At 40.1% G+C, this 13,197-nt stretch overlaps 1 protein-coding gene and 1 pseudogene across 1 annotated transcript in view; both read left to right on the plus strand.

Moving 5' to 3' along the window:
* Positions 1-13,197, plus strand: part of RNF130 (ring finger protein 130) — a 107,953-nt gene that overhangs the window by 70,517 nt on the left and 24,239 nt on the right. The window contains exons 4-5 of the mRNA XM_029217035.1: positions 8,030-8,101; positions 9,967-10,049. Coding sequence (XP_029072868.1) covers positions 8,030-8,101; positions 9,967-10,049 — 155 coding nt within the window. The remainder of the gene's footprint in view (positions 1-8,029; positions 8,102-9,966; positions 10,050-13,197) is intronic.
* LOC114892308 lies at positions 1,514-2,813 on the plus strand (annotated as a pseudogene).

The following is a 13,197-nucleotide window of genomic DNA, read 5'->3' on the forward strand; positions in this document are numbered from 1 at the left end:
TAAACACTTATGCAGGTAATAACAAAGCTAAAAAAAATATGAAGTGAAAACTGATAGACCTGCAGTGAGAAATAGACAAACCTGCAATTATAGTCAGATTTCATTACCCCTCTCTCAATAATTGAAAGAATAAGGAGACAGAAAATCATTGAGTACATAAAAGACTTGAACAGCATAATCAACTAACTTTACCTGATTGATGTTTACAGAACACTCCCTCTAACAAAAGCAGAACATAACATTCTTTGGAAATGCTCTTTGGGCCATAAAACAAGTCTCAAAATTTTAAGAGGATTCAAGTCACACAAAATATGTTCTCTGACCTCCTGGAGTTAAATTAGAAATCAGTAACAGAAAAATCTCTGGAAAACCCCCAAATATGTGGAAACTAACTTCTAAATAACCCATGAGATAAAGAAGAAATCAAAAGGGAAATTAGAAGATCATTTGAACTGAATGAAAATGAAAACAATATATCAAAATTTTGAATGTGCCACTAAAGCAATTTCTATATTAGAGAAGAATGCCTGGAATTAATACTCTCAGCTTACATCTTAAGAAATTGGAGAAAGAAGAGCAAATTAAACCAAAAGTAGACAGAAGAAAGGTAATAAGAAAGATCAGAGCAGCAGTTGGTGAACTAGAAAACAGAAAAACAGAGAAAATTACTCAAAGAATTAGTTCCTTGAGAAAGTCAATAAAATTGATAAGCCTCTGGCCAAACTGATCAGGAGAAAAAGAGAAGGCACAAATTAGCAATATCAAAAATGAGATGACATCGCTACAGGTTATAAAGATAGTAAGGAAATCTTGTGAACAAGTTTATGCCAATAAATTTGACAACTTCTATGAAATGGATGAATTCCACTAGTGTGATCATTCCATACTATGACCAAAGCTCATTCAAGGTGAATAGATAAATTAAATAGCCCTATATCTATTAAGGAAATTGCATTTAAAACTATCTGAAAAAAGAAAACTCCAGGTACAGATGGTTTCTGGTGAGTTCTACAAAAACTTAAGGAAGAAATAATAACAATTCTATGCCAACTCCAGAAAACTGAAAAGATAGGAATACTTCCCATTTCATTCTATGAAGCCAGCATCATCCTGATACCAAAACCAGACAAAAACATTACAAAACAGAAAACTACAGACCAGAATCCCTCTTGAACATAGATTTTAAAATTCTAAACAAATTTTACCAAATCATATCTAACAATATATAAAAAAGATAGTTCATCATGACCAGGTGGCATTTATCCCAAGAATGCAGGTTGATTTAACATTCAAAAAATCAGGGCTTCCCTGGTGGTGCAGTGGTTGAGAGTCCGCCTGCCGATGCAGGGGACACGGGTTCGTGCCCCAGTCCGGGAAGATCCCACATGCCGCGGAGCGGCTGGGCCCATGAGCCATGGGTGCTGAGCCTGCGCGTCCGGAGTCTGTGCTCCGCAACGGGAGAGGCCACAACAGTGAGAGGCCCGCTTACCACAAAAAAAAAAAAAAAAAATTAATCAATATAATTTTCTATATTAACAGACCAAAAAAAGGAAAACCATATGATCTCAACAGATGCAGGAAAAAAACATTTACCAAAATCCAGCATATATTCCTGATTAAAAACTTTTAGCAGGGTGTCTGGGATGATATAGGGTCCAGGGACGGCAGTGTACAGGGCCTAGGGGTCAGCTGGCCAAGGGTTGGCCAACCTGCAGTATCCCTGGTCTCCAGCCCTCACCCAAGACTATCCAAGAGGACAAAGCCTCCCCAGTGGCAGGCTCAGCATGTGGGAACCACCTCTCTGAGGCCTTCCTTGGGCCCTGAGCCAGATGGAGGGCCTGGTTCCTGGAATGACAGGCTGACAGTGACAAGAGTCCCTTCCCCTTGGCTGGGCCCCTCTATAGCCAGTAGCCAATGGCCCAGGACAGAGCCAAACCCTGTGAGCTGAACCAAGAGAAATACAATGCTGATGACAACATGAAGATCATCTGCCAGTGGGACAGCACCATGGGCAAGCCCAAATTTATGGAGAGATTTATCATAGATGGATTTCAGCCACAGCAGCTGTCCACATACACCCTGACCCTGTATAAGCACATGGCCATGGTGGGCAGTATCTTACTGGTCTCATCTTTGTGGACTTTTTGGACACAGCAAGCCAGGAGCAGTTCCAGAGCACACATGCCTCCTACTGCAAGGCCCACACCTACATCGTGCTGTTTGATGTCAGAGGAAAGTCACCTACAAGAACCTGAGCACCTTGGGAAATGGGGCTTTGGGAGTTCAGGCCAGAGATCCTGTGCATCTGGTGGCCAAAAAAATTGTTGCAGACATAAAGGTGACCCCCAAAATCTTCAGTTTTGCCCAGTTCTCCCTGCTCCCATACTTTGTCTCAACTGCTGATGGTACCAACAGTGAAAAGCTTTCCAATGATGCAGTTCAGTTGGCTGTGTCTTAGAACACCCTGTACACTTCATGGATGAGGTTTTGCAGGAGCTTGAGGACTTTGACTTGGATAGAAGGAGCAGAAGGAGGAGGATATGCCCAAGTAAGAAGCAATGGGGCAGCATTGTGAGCCCATCTCAAAACTGAGAAGCCCTTCCAAGCCATCTCCCACGAACCTCCTGAAAACCCACCAATCCCATTTGCCTCCCCTACTTCATTGCCCATGATACCTGACCTTCTCACAGTTGTCCCCTCCCCTGTACTCAGGGACAGGGATGGGGATAGCACCAGCAAGTGCCCTCAACCGATGTAAGAGGTCCACATTAGACCGTAAAGCAGAATTAGAGATCAGTATTATAACCTTCCCTCCATGGCCAGACAGTAAAGAGAATCAGGGAACATGCTTTGTGTGTCTCTTAGAAATTTAGGTGAGTTTTTTTTTTTCTTCCAGAACTGACCTCAGGGTCCATTCATTGCACATCCACCAAGGGAATGATTTCTAATCCTTGATTACCCCCGTTTCCATCCCCGTGGAATTTGGGAAGCCTCCATCCTTTTTATACATGACCTACCATCCTTTATCCTTTTTAGTCTCCCAACAAACTTTTTAAAAAATGGTTTTGAGCAGACAGCTGTTCACAGATTTTTGAGCACCTATGGTATTTCACGAGCTCTTGTAGGTACAGCCAGTACCTTGGTGAACAGTGAGGCCAAGACCACAGGCACAGATTTGCCATTAAAATCAAGTGAAAGGGCTTCCCTGGTGGCGCAGTGGTTGAGAGTCCGCCTGCCGATGCAGGGGACACGGGTTCGTGCCCCGGTCTGGGAAGATCCCACATACCACGGAGCGGCTGGGCCCGTGAGCCATGGCCGCTGAGCCTGCGCGTCCGGAGCCTGTGCTCCACAACGGGAGAGGCCACAACAGTGAGAGGCCTGCGTACCGCAAAAAAAAAAAAATCAAGTGAAAGAAGGTGTCAGATTTGGCCGTACACAAACTTTGTTGGTAAACGTCAAAGGTCAGTAGGCCATTGGGTCCAAACCCATTTGGATTACAAGAACTTGACTTCTTAAAGAGGTACTGTTAAAACCCCTCTTTCATCATATGAGGCTTTCTCTCATTTTTTGAAGACTAGTATAGACATTGTGTGACTCTGTCCTTTGGTGACAGAGGCTGCAAAAGAACCATTCTGCTGCCTTTTCCGCTTCTTTCTAGTACTTGTGGCTCACTAATGTGTTTTTATGATCATCTTGTGCATTATTTCCATTGTTTTTATTTTTTTCTGTTTTTTTTTTTTACAGTAAGGGTTGAATTACATTTTAGAAATCTCTTAGCAAAGTAGGCATAAAATGTAACTTCCTTAAACTGAAGAGGGGCATCTATGAAAAACTGACAGCTACCATCATACTTAAAGGGGAAGACTAAATGGTTTTTCCTAAGATTAGAAATGAGACTGATGTGTGCTCTTATGACTTTTGTTTCCACATTATACTCGAGGTTCTAGCCAGCACAATAAGGAAAAAGAAAACTAAAAGGTACCCATATTAGAAATGAAGAAGTAAAACTGTCATTTGCAGATGACGTTATTGTCTATGAAGAAAATTTGACGGCATTTATAAAAAAGCCACTAGAAGCAACAAATGGGTTTAACAAGGTTGCAAGATATAAGATCATTATACGTTTTTATAACTATTTTTTTAATATTTATTTTATTTATTTATTTATTTGGTTGCACCAGGTCTTAGTTGCGGCTGGTGGGCTCCTTAGCTCTGGCTCATGGATTCCTTAGTTGCAGCTTGCTGGCTCCTTAGTTGTGGCATGTGGGCTCCTTAGTTGTGGCATGTGAACTCTTAGTTGCAGCATGCATGTGGGATCTAGTTCCCTGACCAGGGATCAAACCCAGGCCCCCTGCATTGGGAGCTCAGAGTCTTAACCACTGTGGCACCAGGGAAGTCCCAAGATCATTATACATTAATGAATTTTATTTCTATACAGGAAATGAATGGGAATTGAATTTTTTAAATACCATTTTCATTAGCATCAAACAGGAAATAACATAAACAGGAAATTCTTAGAGATCTCACAAAAGATGTATAAGATCTATACAGTGAAATCTATAAAATATTGTTGAGAAAAATAAATAAAAACTAAATAAATGGAGAGATATACAGTGTTCAGGGAACCACTCAATATTGTTAAGATGTCATTTCTCTCCCAATTGTTCTATATATTCAGTGCAATCCCAGTGTAGATCCCAGAAGGCTTTTGTTTTTAATAGAAATTGACAAGATGGACCTAAAATTAATATGGGAATGCAGAGGATCAAGAACAACCAAAAAGACATTGGAAAAGGAGAAAAAAATTGGAGTTGATTTGAGATTTGTTACAAAGCTACAGAAATCATGACAGTGTGGTATTTGCTTAATGATAGACAAATAGATACATGGTACAAAATAGTGTTCAGCCATAGATCAACATGTATATGGGCAACAGATTTTTGCCAAACGTACAAAGGCAATTCAGTGGAGGAAGGACAGCCTTTTCAACAAATGGTGCTGGGACAATTGTGTGTCATAAAAAAAAGAACTTTGATCCATACCTTGAACCATATGCAAAAGTAACTCAAATGGAAACTGCTAGAAAAGAAAATAGGGAGAACTCTTGTAACCTTGAGATAAGACAAAGATTACTTAGATACAATACCAGAACACAATCAACAAATGAAACATTGATAAACTGACTTCATCAAAATTAAAAACTCCTGCCAGAGTGAGAGAAAATATATGCAAAATGAATTATATCTCGAGTATGTAAACTACTCTCTAGGTGGCTCTGTAGCACAATGGATAGCACACTGGACTTCTAGAATATGTAAAATACTCTCAAGTCAATAATAACAACTCTAGAAAAATGGGCCAAAGATTCTAGCAGACACTTCCCCAGAGAAGATATGCAGATGGCAAATGAGTACATGAAAAGATGCTTAACATCATTAGTCATTATAGAAATACAAATTAAAACCGCAAGGGGATACCACTGCATACCTATTAGAATGGTTACAATCAAATGAAAAAGACTGGGCATACCAAGTGTTGGTGAGGATGTGGAGGAACTGGGATTTTCATACACTGCTGGTGGAAATGTAAAATGGTACACTCACTTTAGCAAACACTTTGGCAGTCTCTTAAAAAGTCACACACGCCTACCATATTAGCCAGTCTTCCCTACTTCATAGCTATTTACCCCAGCACAAGGAAAGTATAAATCCTTACAAAGACATGTATGCTGTTTGAAAAGTAAAGACTGCTGTTTTTAGCTTTATTCATTGCAGCCAAAACTGGAAAACAATACAAATGTCCCATCAACAGGGGGATACTACATAGCATAAGAAATGAACTATTGATGCATGCAACAACATGGATTAATCTCAAGATAATTATGCTGAGTGAAAGAAAGCGTGCACAAAATAGAACATACTGTCATTCCATTTATATAAGACTCTCAAAAATACAAACTATAGTAGCAGAAAGTAGTTCATGGAGGATGAAGTGAAAAGGTGGCAGGAAGAAGGGATTAAGAAGAGGCACAAGGAAATTTGGGGAGGATGATAGACTATGTTGATTGTTGTGATGGTTTCATAGTCAAGTTAAAACATCAAATTGTACACTTTATGCAGTTTAAGTCAGTTATATCTCCATAAGGCTATTTAAAAAATATTTATGTATGTATGCATGTATATGTATATATGCATGTATGTGATAGAGGGGACTCAGATTAAAAGAGACTTGAGACACATAGCAACCAAAATGCAATGTTTGGACTTTGTATCCTGATTCAAGCATTCTGGAGGCAGCTGGGGAAATAGTCTGAGTGTTAGATTATGTTGATTAATTATTGTTAGTTTTGTTAGATAAGACAGTGGCACCAAACAAAAGCCCGTATCTGTTAGACATAGTTCACTTGGGGTGACTTTATGGGTGAAAGCCTACAGTGCTTGTGATGTGCTTTGAAATCCTCTAGCATAATAAAGAGGGGGGGAATAGATGAAGAATATAGGTAAATACTGATAATTGAAAGTCAATGATAAATACATTAAAGGTTCATTAAATTCCGGTTTCTTTTGTGTACTTTAAAATTCCTCCTAAAATTTTATGTTGTTTTTGTCTTATCCTCAGGATAGAATCCAAGGTCTCCTTTGTTTTAGCTCCCACCATACCCCTTCAGCCTCGTCATCTGCCTCGCACCACAGTTCAGGATCTGGTTATATGCAGGGTGACAGTCTGTCCCCGTGTGCCTGGAACAGACTTGGTTTGCGCCTGTTGTCCCAGTGTAATTATTAACCGGGCCCTCTGACTCTCAAAATATTCTCATTTGAGTAATACATGCTTACCCTAGTTATAGTTATCTCGAACTGTAATTTCCTTCACATACCTGTGCTTCACACCTGTGTGTCTTTACTAAAAGACTATTTGTCCAGAATCCCCCTTCCTATCCCAATGCTTTCCTTATCTAACTCCTTCCTACTCACTTTTCCAAGTCTTAGCTCAGGCATCATTTTCTCAAAGCCTTCCCTGGCAGTCCTCTGCTGCCCTATCCCACCCCACCTGCATTATTTTGCCTTCTTTGTGCTGCCACACCACCTGGGCATGCTCCGTCGTACAGCACTTGATGAAAATGTGTTTACTGGTCTGCTTTCCAATTCAGTTAGCTTTTCAAGGTTAGGGGTACACTGTCTTTTCATCTTTGGGTCCTTGGTGTCTAACAGTGTTGGCAATGTCTGCAAAATGCTGGATAAATTCAGCCTTAGAGATTTTCTGACTTAACCTTCTTAGATAAATGAGAAAAACTCAAGCTTGGAAAGGTAAATGCACCTCCCTAAGATCATGGAGCGTAGCAGTGGCAGAGTCAGAAGTAGAGCTCATGATTATATCCCTTCTCCCACACAGTGATATGATAAGCAATTTTAAGGAGCTTTAGAGGTGTCTTTTCACAAAACAGAGCTTATATATCTAATAAGGGTCATCCTTGGAGCAGAACAGGAAAGCTGTTAGAACAGTGGCAGTAGCTCTGACATGTACAAGAACTAGATGTTGATAATGCTGTAATATTTCACATTTGTTAGATACAAAATGCAATGGTGATTATGACACCTGGCTTTTTTACTATATACACTTATTTACCAGAATGCTAAATCTGTGGGGAAAACTGCCAGTTTTTCTCTTTTTTAAGTTATTTTTTTAGAATCCTCTCATATGATATGACATGGAAAGTAATGTAGGATAATAGGGACTTTATACATTTAATTATTTTAAAATAAAGAACATCATCTAGAGTGCATCTTAAAAGTTCTCATCACAAGAAGAAAAACATTCTGTATGGTGATAGATGTTAACTAGACTTATTGTGATCATTTCAAAACATACAACTATCAAATCATGTTGTACACCTGAAACTAATATAATGTGTATCTCAATTATACCTCAATTAAAAATTTTAATAAAATAAAGTTAGCTGAAATATCAGAAAAAAAAAAGAACGTCCAGAGATCTTGCACTTAATGTCTGTTTTTCTTTGCAATTTTCATAGCGTCGTCTTGGAGATGCAGCCAAGAAAGCCATCAGCAAATTAACAACCAGAACAGTGAAAAAGGGTGATAAGGTACAGTAATGAAATCACTTTAACACTATAAAAACAGTAAAGTATTTTGCTTTTGATTTGGTGGGCGCGAGTATACCCTAACCATTTGTGTCTCCTTTGTTAGATTATTCTTTTTCTCCAAGCATACTATCTAAACTAGCTTCTCTTTGAAATCTTATTTTTAGTATGCCTGTCATTCAGAGACCCTCCATACAGTTCTCTAATTTTCCTGGATTTTAAATGCTCCTGTCATAATTAGCATCACCGGACTACTTACAGTTTCCCTAGCTGTGGTGTTCAACAGTTTTCTTCTGCTAAAACCTAGCATATTTTGGGAAAGAACTCTAAGTAGCCAGGAATGTGCATTCTCTTCCTGTGCTTCATGCGACTTTGCGTCTCTCTTCTGTGTTTTAGTTCTTCACCAGTTAGCTGGAGAACTAGAGACCCACATTCAAGGGAGTGTTGGTTAACAAGGTGCTTTCTGTACAGTGGGCTAAGCAGTTTGAAAGAAGGGCACAGTTTGTTAGGGTTGGATCTAGTGGCTTAGGGGAGCTGACTCAGAGAGGTAGTGATAGAGGCCATCTGTGGCTGAGATTCCTGACCCTAATTCTCCAGTCAGATCTCAAAATTAGGTAGAGCCCTGTTTCTGCTCTCTATGGACAAAACAGCAACTTAATGTGAGACCCTGTGTTCAATATATTTAAGGTTATCTAGAATGAAGAAATTGCATCTCTGAAGGTATAAAACCAAACCTGTCTTCTGCCCCAAAACCAACTCTAATTTTTTACCAGAGAGCTCTGGAAGGATAATTGCAGGTGATTCTCCATCCTCTTAAGTTTTACCACTTTCTTGACTTTACTCATTTTTATTCCCACTGCCTTGACACCCCACATCTAGTTTTCCTTAACACAGCTCCAGAAGATAGAAACATTTTCAGTGAACTTCATGGTATACTAAAGAAAGAAAAAAGTAAAAACACTTGCAGAAAATATAAGCAGCATCACAACAGCTGTACTTTAACCCCAGAGGAGTGGTCACCAATATAAATGCTTTTTTGACCTGGTAGCCTTCAGCTGCCACATTAATTTGAACTTCCCTGGAGCTCATCCAACCTACCCATCCTACTTTGTCCCCCCATGCTAATACAAAACCATCTTTCCTTATTAAAACCAACACTTTTTTAGAGTTTGTACCTCCTAGACCTGTCAAGAGTTACCCTACTGAGTTTCAGTCCAAGCGGCAGTGACACAGCAAATAGTGTTGCCTTTCCTGGTAGTGCTCTGTTTAATGACAAGGCACGGAAACCCTTCCCCAATCCAGAGGAGGAAGGAGATCAATTACCCTGGGTGACCAAAAACCTGGCTGACTCTTCCTGACCCTTGATAAAGACCTAGTATAGAGTTGAGTCCATGACTGTTCTCTACCCCAAATCTATGACCAGATGCACAGCTCCTATCCTTGGGGTGAGTCTTTTGGGGGCTCAGCCATCTTTTCTGCGTGTACTTAACTGTGTGGTCAGATGAGCGTCCTCATGAGGAAAACCTACTCAGACCAGTATAGTGATGCTGCACTAGATGGTCCAAGGTGATAGCTGATTTGAATCTTAAAAAAAAATTAGTATTCTGATTTCTAAGACGTTTCACAAAAAGAATTAGTATTAATTGTTACACCATAGTTTAAAAACAAAATAGACTGGCTTAGTTACAATTTGGGTCAATACAGTTAAGCAAATAGAAACGTTACATTTTTTTTTTTATAACCTTTCACTTTATAATCACCTGTTTACCACAGTTGCCACAGGAAAAATCTTAGCTGGATCGTATCTCCTCCATTTAGGTACTTATAGCTTTAGCATATAACTTTCATTGCTGTGCTTTTCATTTCAGGAAACAGACCCAGACTTTGATCATTGTGCAGTCTGCATAGAAAGCTATAAACAGAATGATGTTGTCCGGATTCTCCCCTGCAAGTATGTCAAATTTCTTCATTTAAAATAGAATGATACTGGGCTTCCCTGGTGGCGCAGTGGTTGAGAGTCAGCCTGCAATGGAGGGGACACGGGTTCGTGCCCCAGTCTGGGAGGATCCCACATGCCACAGAGCGGCTGGGCCCGTGGGCCATGGCCACTGGGCCTGTGCGTCCGGAGCCTGTGCTCCGCAACGGGAGAGGCCGCGGCGGTGAGCGGCCCACGTACCACAAAAAAAAAAAAAAAAAAAGAATATAATGATACTAATGTGATTTGTACATCTCCCTTTCAGAGTGGGTATCCACTTGCTTTTGAGAGCCACCTTACCCACGGCTTTTCTGGTAGGCAGAGGCCCAGCTGCACACTGCACATAGTGGTGAGCCATGTGCCTCAGCAAGAACTGATTGCAAAGCCTTTTCTAGTTATGAGAAACACAGGGGCACAACCTCCATAGGTTGTGTGCAGGCACATCAGTAGCCTAAAAACATTAAGGTCAAGAATTTTTATTTCTGTAACTTCTGTGGTTTTCAGAACTAGCCACTGTTCCTCTCCTTCTTAAATCAGAGTACATCACTAGGCTCTCTGATAAAGCCTCAGCAGTGTTCACTTGGTGCTGGGTACCAGAACTCTAGGACTTGGATTAAATCTTTTTTTGAGCCTTGGCTGTGTAAAGTGGGGAGGACTGGTATGTGCTATGTGCCTGCCCCACGTCAGGTACTCTGCTCTGTGCTGTTTACATCTACTCTCTCCCCATTGTCCAGTAAGGGATGGCGAAGTCAATAGTAGAGCTGCCAGGGTCACACAAGTCAGAAATGGCAGAGCCAATATAAAGGTGTGCCTCTGTATTATTTCTGCTCTTTATGTAGGGCCACATGCCTCCCTCCAAAAGGAGGATGTTCACCTATACTCTGGTGCCCTAAAAAGAGTGTGTGGATTTCTACCATGGTGCTATGCCAAGCTAGGGAGTATGAGACACTAAGATACACAGTTCTGAGTATTGACTGGAAAAATATGAGGTCACCTACTGAGGAGCCTAAAATCAAAAGACTTTTCCTTCTCCCTTCTCTTTTAAAAGACATCCACATAACTCCTACCTTCTAATTATATGGAACATGTGAATGAATAGAATAATTAGTAGTAGTTGTCTCCATGAGGCTACTGGTGTTAGTTTACTTATTCACAAAGTTATATATTTTGAGCCTAGAAAGATCTGGGTTTTTTTAATCAAAACTTAAGAATAATTCCATATACTGAAACAGAAAATGAAGATTCAGGAAGACAAATCATTTAGTTTACATATAAAGGGAAATCTGTAAAACTAAATTTAACCTGTGCTATAGAAAATTAAACTATGTAATTACAGTTTTTCCAGTATAAAAACATGAGGCTAAAGGAAATACACATACAAATACAGTTGACCCTGTACAACTCGGGTTTGAACTGCACCGGTCCACCTATTTCAATAGTAAATACTGCAGTACTACATGATCAGCAGTTGGTTGAATGTGCAGAACTGCGGATACGGAGGGCTGACTGTAAAGTTATATGTGGATGGGGGCATCAACACCTCTAACCCCACCCCACCCCTAGGTTGTTCAAAGGTCAACTATGCAGATCAGGGGAAAGATTAGTATGATACATTATAAAGCATAATCAGCTCTTACTTGCTTTTAAAAATTGTTTTTACCTGCACAGATTTCTTTTGACACTGGAATAGCCAGGAAGAAGCCAAGTCTTTCAAAATTCTCTGTCTTCTTATCTCAGCCCAGGGGCCCTTGGGACCATCTGAGACCTAAGAACAAAGGCTTCCAAAACCACTGATGGTTATTAATAAGGTGACACTGTTTTCCTCAGGGGAGCCTCAGCTGAAAATAGATTATGCTGGGAAGTTTGCTCCATTTTCTCTCTGTCCCTCAAGCATTGGCTTTTCAAGAGTTTCATTCTTATTTCTCTTTTTTTCTTCCAAAAATCAGAATCAGTGGGGAGCTTTCAGAAACAAATCCTGAGGGGAGACCCAGGCATGTTTGTTTTTATTAAGTACCTGGGTGACTCTGATGCTGCAAGACCATACCATCTATTTTTTTTTTACATCTTTATTGTAGTATAATTGCTTTACAATGGTGTGCTAGTTTCTGCTTTATAACAAAGTGAATCAGTTATACATATACATATGTTCCCATCTCTCTTCTCTCTTGCGTCTCCCTCCCTCCCACCCTCCCTATCCCACCCCTCTAGGTGGTCACAAAGCACCGAGCTGATCTCCCTGTGCTATGCAGCTGCTTCCCACTAGCTATCTATTTTACGTTTGGTAGTGTATATATGTCCATGCCTCTCTCCCGCTTTGTCACAGCTTACCCTTCCCCCTCCCCATATCTTCAAGTCCATTCTCTAGTAGGTCTGCGTCTTTATTCCTGTCTTACCCCTAGGTTCTTCATGACATTTTTTTTTCTTAAATTCCATATATATGTGTTAGCATATGGTATTTGTCTTTCTCTTTCTGACTTACTTCACTCTGTATGACAGACTCTAGGTCCATCCACCTCATTACAAATAGCTCAATTTCGTTTCTTTTTATGGCTGAGTAATGTTCCATTGTATATATGTGCCACATCTTCTTTATCCATTCATCCGATGATGGACACTTAGGTTGTTTCCATCTCCGGACTATTGTAAGTAGAGCTGCAATGAACATTTTGGTACATGACTCTTTTTGAATTATGGTTTTCTCAGGGTATATGCCCAGTAGTGGGATTGCTGGGTCATATGGTAGTTCTATTTGTAGATTTTTAAGGAACCTCCATACCGTTCTCCATAGTGGCTGTACCAATTCACATTCCCAGTGCAAGAGTGTTCCCTTTTCTCCACACCCTCTCCAGCATTTATTGTTTCTATATTTTTTGATGATGGCCATTCTGACTGGTGTGAGATGATATTTCATTGAAGTTTTGATTTGCATTTCTCTAATGATTAATGATGTTGAGCATTCTTTCATGTGTTTGTTGGCAGTCTGTATATCTTCTTTGGAGAAATGTCTGTTTAGGTCTTCTGCCCATTTTTGGATTACACTGTTTGTTTTTTTGTTATTGAGCTGCATGAGCTGCTTGTAAATTTTGGAGATTAATCCTTTGTCAGTTGCTTCATTTGCAAATAT

Source organism: Monodon monoceros, unplaced genomic scaffold, assembly GCF_005190385.1.
Source record: "Monodon monoceros isolate NGI ecotype Baffin Bay Population unplaced genomic scaffold, NGI_Narwhal_1 Super_Scaffold_12, whole genome shotgun sequence".
Classification (NCBI taxonomy): domain Eukaryota; kingdom Metazoa; phylum Chordata; class Mammalia; order Artiodactyla; family Monodontidae; genus Monodon; species Monodon monoceros.